The sequence below is a fragment of the Dermacentor silvarum genome, chromosome 6 (assembly GCF_013339745.2).
Source record: "Dermacentor silvarum isolate Dsil-2018 chromosome 6, BIME_Dsil_1.4, whole genome shotgun sequence".
NCBI classification, from domain to species: Eukaryota; Metazoa; Arthropoda; class Arachnida; order Ixodida; family Ixodidae; genus Dermacentor; species Dermacentor silvarum.
Window position 1 is genome coordinate 188216804 of NC_051159.1, and position 8344 is coordinate 188225147.

Consider the following 8344-nt stretch of genomic DNA (forward strand, 5'->3'; position numbering starts at 1 on the left):
GAAGCGGGAAGCCAGCGCCGGAAGGAGCGGGGGGAGGGGGGGGGGGGGGGCGCACTTCTACGCTGCCAACAACCGCGCTCGTCGTTCGTTCGACCGCACCGTCTCTTATCTCCACACGGCTCTGACCTTTATGCGCATTCGCCGCTCAGTTTCCGTTGAAGCGATAGACCGCGCGTACCTTCGCCCCCTGCTGCGGCGTATATATCCGCTCGCTGCCAGCATTTTGACGGTCGTTGTCTGCAGTCATTCAGTGTGATCTATTCATGTTTGTTTGTGCGCGCTCACACCACGCTTCTTCAATCAGTTAGTAATAGTCGGGCCACATTTTCCAACGCACGCTACACATGCAATGCTGCCCGGGTCGGCAGTGCAGCGCTACAGGTGTGTCCCTTCGCACGCGCTACCCACGGGAAGCGCTTCTCATCAACACCACCGTTTCACACGCGCCTTCTCGTGGTCATCGAGTCTCTCTTCATGTCGGTCTACTTACGCCGCAGCACACCTGCTTACTTAATCAGCTCATGTTTACTACAATTCATATTGCTACCAAAGCCGCTCACCTTACTTCGTATGACATTGCTGTGTTGCTATCGTATTCATCGCTTCGCCCTTAGGGCGAAACTGTGACAATTTTTATTGCTTTCAGCAAGGCCAAATGCTCTGGCGAATTAGACGCCTCGTATCTGATAAGTTCGTCGCTGTCATCGAACAAGGGCACGTAACTCTGCGTTAAACCAGGGTTTGTCTTGAGCTCGCCTACTTGATATAACTCGTGATAGGACAAAACCTTCACGTAGTTCAAACATTTTCAGTTTGAAAGTATTCCACAGTTGTTTGATATCTAGATCATCTGCGAGTGCATGAAAAGTTGGAAAGAACGACTCGAAAGCAGCGCTAATCGCCTCGTAGTTGGCCCCGCTGTAGTTATAAATCTTTCGACTAGGTGTTTTCGCAACCTTCACATACAGAACTGATAAATCTGCTAGAACAACGTTGTGATCGCTCACAAGCTGCAAAGTAGATCACTACAATGAAGAAAAATGTTCAATCCACATATCAATGCAACCTCATTACAAAACATATATTGCCAGAATTATAACAACGCAGCAGTGTTGCGAGCAGCAAAGTAAGGCAGAGCTGTAGTAAAAAAGAAATCATCTAACTGTGCCTTAACATTGTCCCACTTCTGTTGATCAAAATAAATGCGCTCCACAGCTATCCACTTTTCCGAAAGAACTACAAAGTCCGCCCATTGGCATTCTGTGACAGCCATCTGTCCTAAAACTTGATAAAAATATTCGTCATCTCTCTTGAGCTGCGGTGCATCATCAACAAATGTAAGACAAAAGTTTTTGGTGGTTACAGTATTGGCTTCACTGTCTTTTAAAGAGTAGGGGCACTTTATCTCTACCACACCATAGGTGCCTTCTTCGGGGTCAAAGGCCAACCTATCCGGGCTTGCACCCAGCCATGGACAGCTAGGGTGCACAGCAAGGCCACAATGTTGCAGGGTCACGTTGTGTCCTGCAGCTCTCATTGTAGTGGCATACCGCTCTGCTGCAACAGACTCATTTATCTTTCCATATTGTATAGCCCGTACACGGGACAGATCCTTTGGGTCTAAGAGGTTCCTTAGTCCTTTCTCGGTCCATTCTTTCCGCTTTATCACCCTGCCAAAGGTGGACGCTGTGAGGCGGTGATGTCGTGCCGAGTGCCATCTGTCGCTCAGGGCCTGCTGCCTGGTATTCGCTTCTAGGTCCTGGGCTTCCTCAGGAGCAAGTTGAAGGTGCTAGGAAAGAAATACAATAATATATATTTGCCGCAAGTCTGTACTTTAATGCATTTCAGCAGTTCTCAATAATCATGCTTGGCGCACATCCAGTCTGTCGACTTTTGCTAGTAACAGTGCATCAGATGACACTAATCTGAGCATGCAAAATGCTGATCGATTAAATGGCCAAACAGCGAAAATTTCACAATTAGCTGCAAGCCAGTCATCTTTCGTGCCTTGTGTGAGCCGCCACACAGCTGTTTTTGTTATATGCTGCAGAGCTATTTTGAAGGTTACTGGGCCATTCTATAAGTGTTAACAAGACATCATCTTACACAAGGCCATCTACAAGGGGTGGGGAAGGAGAAATAAGGCATCCTCTGTCGCAGGCATCGCAGTTGTAATTGTACAGCATTTGACTGCGGCAATGACTGACAACAGAAAGCTCGAACTGTTGGCAGTGCAAACTTTCACCACCAACCACTTTCACCACCAACCGGTATCTTTTGTGAATTATGAAGCTACAGTGCCTTCAGCACAGGGCCAATTACATGGCTTAATATGGCTATTACTATGGTTGACAAATAAACACACTAAATTCCAGTCCCCACCCTGTACGACTGTAATGTGCCACTGGCACTGGTCAAAAGTAATATGGCGGCTAGGTCAGCTCTGACCAATGCTCACATTACTTCGGACGCACATTATGCGAATGACAAATTGCAGCAATAAAAAACTGGAAACCACAACAGAAAAAATAATAAGAACATGCAGCTGGCTGTGAAGCAGTCAAAGTGAGCATCTTTAGCTGCGCACATAGGAAGCGTGAACATTTTAAAACAGTATTGTAATGCAGTGATTTGGGTTTGTTGGTATGGCATTGTGAGGCTTATAGCAGATGAAAAGACAAGGACGAAGGAAGACGTGACACACTCAGGCGCTAGCACCTGTGTGTGTGTCATGTCTTTGTCCTTGTCTTTTCACGCACTATAAGCCTCACGTTAAAGCAGTAATCGTTCTTGTACGCCTGTTCATGAGATAAAGAGCACGCTATGCACACCAATTAAGAGCAGCAGGTCTAAAAGTATAGTATCGTCAGACATGCATGCTTTGAACTCTACTATCACAGCAGACGTCCATCGCCAGACAAAGCGGCCATGCAGCTTGGATGGTGCTGACTGAGCCAATGAACTTTTGGCGGTTACATTATATCCTTTTAGTAAGATCATCAGCAACAGTTCCCATGACCTGGCGTGTAGGTGGTGTGATCAGGGCCAGCAAGGCCTTCTCAATGAATGTTAAATACTTACCAAGCATGATGCTCAATGCATGCTCTTATTTAATCCGACCTGAATGTAAATAGACAGTATGCACGAATGCGCATTCAGGACTGCCGACGCATTGCAACAAGCATGCTTACTGCCATATGTAAAAAGCACTCGCTATATGCTGAAAGAAAATAGCACTTTTGCTACCATAAGCACATGGCAAACCTGCAAAAGCACCTGATAAATGCAATGAACGAAAGCAACAACTAATGTGCTAACCATCAGAATTTGTTGTTCGTCAACTGTGAGGGCATCAGGAAATGTGTGCTGCACTGCACCAGTGAAAAGCGCCAGTCGTGGGACAGCACAACTGGTGCCTGCACCAGGGGCTATGGTTGACGACATCCACGTCTTAAAATCATGCGGCCTGTCCGACTGCTGGTATGTCAGTGGAGAGTCTGCTGGAGCAAGACCTGCCTTTGTCTTCACCAGAGGAGCCTGCACGTCCAGTAAGACAGCGGCAAAAGGAAAGTCACCCAGTGACTCCAGCTCCGCACCAAGTGACTGGATTGCGGCTACTTGGCTAGCTTCATCTTGGTAGTCCAAGCTTGCATCTGAAAGGCGAGCAGTCACTGGCAACTGCACACCACCTTCTCGTGGGGCTCGCCAGTCTACGTCTAGAACACTTGCAGGCTTTATGCCTTTCTGTCTCGGGCGTCTCCACTGCTGAGGCAGCTCTGTGCAGGAAAGTTCTGGTGGTGGCTCTGCAAATCCTTGCTGCTTCAGCAGGGCTAGCAGGCGTACTGCTGCTAGGATGTGGCTGCAGGCTCCACTCTTTCCTGCAGGGCATTCACAGGTAGTGGTACGAGGCACACCGGTGGCACTGTGAACTGACAGCTGCACGTTGTAGGGGCGGCCACTTTTCTTTTGACTCCGGAAACACGTGCAATGCACATGGACGATACCAAGTCTGAAAAGAAAAGCCAAAACAGTGCTGTGGTACTCATAACAGTGGCATGTGCTTTAATGGGAGAGTGCCCAAGAACCGAGACATCTCAATGTATATAAGATAAAACTCTTCCATAGAGACCTTAAGACAAGTGTTTGTTTCATGATGAAAGCTGCAATTAAACATTGACTCTGGCAATCAAATAACGTAGTGCTGGTAACAAATACTTGTTTCTATATCAGTAATGTTATCACTCGAAAAACCACACGATAAAACTAAAAATTATGAGGCACGCCCTAGTGGAGTGCTCCGGATTAATTTAGACCACCTGGGGTTCTTTAACGTGCCCTACAACGCAAGTACATAAGCGTTTTTGCATATCACCTCCATTAAAATGCGGCGGCCGCGGCAGGGACTCGATCCCGCGATATCGCACTCAGAGCGCCTTAGGCGACTGAGCCACCACGACGGGTGAGATAAAACTTCAAGAACTGATCTGCAAAGCAATATGCAGCGCTCTGGGCACGTGGTCGTTCGACAGTATCGGTGCGTTTGTTTTGCAAGTTGTTTCTTGGGTGACTCGGCGTCCGCCCCTTCAATATGTAGACACCGGTCGCATCTTAACGCAACGTTACTAGTGCGCAGGTTGCTTCCGCCCACAAACACTCCCGGAAACGAAGAAAGAGAAGCTCCCACTGTATTCGGTTGTGACGAAACTTCCATATCAAAATGAGCGAGATGCGGTTTCGGGTGTGCGCGAGAGCGCCAGTGCAAGGATGGCGTCAGACGCCGTTCGCAAAGTATGCCAGTTGTAGTACTACAGCAAAAAGTTTGCTTACCCTGAGTCACACGTGTTCGTACGAAGCGATGACGGCGAACAGTAGGCCTCTATGGCAAAGCTGTACGCCTTCTTGCGCTGACGGGCAGAGGGGCATTTTTGGTCGCACAACCATTCCAATGTGCGCTCCGATATATGCGGAACGACCGTCAAATTCGTCGTCCAACCTGGGCTGCTCAGACTCGGAATGGATCGCGGCTGGTACGTACCGAGAGGACTTGCCATCATATAAAATTTTCGCTCACATACAAAGAGATCTCAATGCGGCGCACACATAGAAACACAGGCTGGCAGCTGAACACTCGCCGCAACCAAGATGGCGACCGGACTTCCGGTGCCCAGTGTTGGCAGATGACCAAGCAGTTTTGCAAATCTGGCGTTAGTCTGCCCAACCGGCTTCGATTAAAAACTTTTAAGCGACTTTTATGCGCTGTACAAAGAATAAGACATTAGCGACGTGGCGTTGCCAGTAAACGACAACCTGACTTCCAGGTCGTGTGCTGTTACCGAATTCCGATTGCACTCTAGCCGTTCAGGCGATTGTGACAGATTCTAATAGCACGTACCATAAAATATTCTAGGACGTCAGAATTAGTTTGGAACAGGTACACCGGCAGATCGTAGCCGTGAATGAAACGCTTGCTTGAAGGAAAGTATTGTCATTTTCATGTATCGCAATCTTTGCTAGTTTTTGTGCGTATTATTCTAAATGCGCCACAAAGTTTTCAAACCCGATTTTAGTTGTCAATGTACACTATAAAAAAATGTCACAGTTTCGCCCTAAGGGCGAAGCGATGAATGCGATAGCAACACAGCAATGTCATACAAAGTAAGGTGAGCGGCTTTGGTAGCAATATGAATTGTAGTAAACATGAGCTGATTAAGTAAGCAGGTGTGCTGCGGCGTGAGTAGACCGACATGAAGAGAGACTCGATGACCACGAGAAGGCGCGTGTGAAACGGTGGTGTTGATGAGAAGCGCTTCCCGTGGGCAGCGCGTGCGAAGGGACACACCTGTAGCGCTGCACTGCCGACCCGGGCAGCATTGCATGTGTAGCGTGCGTTGGAAAATGTGGCCCGACTATTACTAACTGATTGAAGAAGCGTGGTGTTAGCGCGCACAAACAAACATGAATAGATCACACTGAATGACTGCAGACAACGACCGTCAAAACGCTGGCAGCGAGCGGATATATACGCCGCAGCAGGGGGCGAAGGTACGCGCGGTCTATCGCTTCAACGGAAACTGAGCGGCGAATGCGCATAAAGGTCAGAGCCGTGTGGAGATAAGAGACGGTGCGGTTGAACGAACGACGAGCGCGGTTGTTGGCAGCGTAGAAGTGCGCCCCCCCCCCCCCCCCCCCCCCCCCCCCCCGGCTCCTTCCGGCGCTGGCTTCCCGCTTCCTTGCTTGCGCGTGGGAGAGATAAGAGACTGTGCGGACGAGCGACGAGCGCGGTTGTTGGCAGAGAAGTGCCCCCCCCCCCCCCCCCCCCCCCTGCTCCCTCCGGCGCTGGCTTTCCGCTTTCTTGCTTGCGCGTGGGAGATTGAGTGCGTTCGCTCTCCGTGATAGCGCGCGTCCCCGCACGCTGCCTCTGGGGCATACGCCGTGCGGCGAAGATTTTGTCTATACGGAACCTCACGGCGACGGCGACGCCGACGGCAGAAATCCGGTTGAAGTGTCCATATAATTGCTATCGCAATAAAACACAAATGGAATAATATGCCCGATTGATTGAGCACTGCACTTATTAATCTCTAACTCGCACGAGCAGAGTGACGAGGATTGACGGTCCGTTGCACTCAGTACCATACCTCTTTGGCGAACTGCGACGCATAATAGTATTTGAATCGCGAGCTTTATTTGAAGCAAATGTAGAATTACGCACGCACGCACGCACGCACGCACGCACGCACGCACGCACGCACGCACGCACGCACGCACGCACGCACACACACACACACACACACACACACACACACACACACACACACACACACACACACACACACACACACACACACACACACACACACACACACCACACGCATGTACGCGCACGCACGCACGCAGGTACACACGCGCGCGCGCGCACACACACACACACACACACACACACACACACACACACACACACACACACACACACACACACACACACACACACACACACACACACACACACACACACACACACACACACACACACACACACACACGCGCGCGCGCGCGCGCGCGCGCGCGCATGCACGCAACAACAGCAACAAGTTCATAGCAACAAATTAATAGTGAGTGAAATATGATGATACAAAAAGCTACAAGAACGGCACATGGTAATTTAGTACCCCGAGATGCCAACTAATGCGAACTCACTCATGAGTCAGCTCACGGACAGACCAAGCATGTCCCAGCATGTCCGAGTGGCCCCAAGTCACACAAAATGCTGCCTACATGAATTTGTTTGGGCACAATTTAAGCTCATCAGAACACGTAGCACTTGTGAACATGGAGAAAAAAGTAGATAGGTAGATAGATAGATAGATAGATAGATAGATAGATAGATAGATAGATAGATAGATAGATATAGGCACAACGGAGCCCACGACAGTTCTTATATTATAGTGTTAAGGAATTCTTCGCAGATTCACATTTTGAACAAATAACTCTTTAATTGAGAAATAAGAGAAAAATAAGAGGAGTAACAACGTGCGTTACGACTGCTTCCATCGCGGGTCGCCCTCCTTCCCATTTTCCCATGTTGCCAGCCTAGCATTTTGATTCCGCTAACACTCGGCCATTCCTGGCAGCGAACTGTCCTCAGTTCATGTGGTGTAGTCTCGAAGATACGCAGGTCTTTTGGACACACGTGTGCTACGTCTCGGCACGCTTTCTTCCTCGTCGGAGCTTGACTGGTCGAAGTGTTCCTGGCATCTTCAGTTGGCTTATGTGGGCAGTTGTCGAGTAGACCCTTTTCCTTCCGTTCATCTCGGTCACTCTGTAGGTGTCTGCTGGAAGTACTTCTATCACAGTGAGTGGACCTCTGAACTTCTTCTGGGTTTTTGTTGGGGCACCAGTGTTCTCTGGAACGCAGCGCATGACCACTATGTCTCCAACACTCAACTTGTCCGCTGTGAAGTGACGCTTGTCGAAGTACTGCTTCGACCTTGCTTGCTGGCTCGCAATGTCCTTTTGAGCCATCTCTTGAAGTTGCTCCGGGCAGACCCACTCGTTATTCTCAGTGTTCAGCCATCTGAGGATACCATCCTGCATCCTTGGTTGATATCCATGCAAGAGCTTGAAAGGGCTAGTCCCTGTTGAGGCATTGTAAGCAGTATTTAGGTAACTTTCTACCTCCTTGATCTTCTGATCCTAATCTTTGTGAGCTGGGTCCTTGATTGTAGCCATAATACACGGTACCAGAGTTCGGTTCACACGCTCCACCTGGCCATTAGCCCTTGGATGGTGTGCCGAGTTCAGTGTGTGAGCCACACCATTTTCCTGACAGAAGGCTTCGAAGCCG

General features: G+C 49.2%; 1 protein-coding gene across 1 annotated transcript; it reads right to left on the reverse strand.

Moving 5' to 3' along the window:
* Positions 1 to 933: 933 nt before the first annotated feature.
* Positions 934 to 8094, reverse strand: LOC119455250 (uncharacterized). Its single transcript, XM_037716649.2, has 3 exons — positions 7700 to 8094; positions 3319 to 4009; positions 934 to 1789 (listed from the first exon to the last, which is right to left on the reverse strand). The coding sequence occupies exons 1-3, from the start codon at positions 8092 to 8094 to the stop codon at positions 1094 to 1096; spliced, it is 1782 nt and encodes a 593-aa protein (XP_037572577.2). The 3' UTR covers positions 934 to 1093.
* Positions 8095 to 8344: the final 250 nt, after the last annotated feature.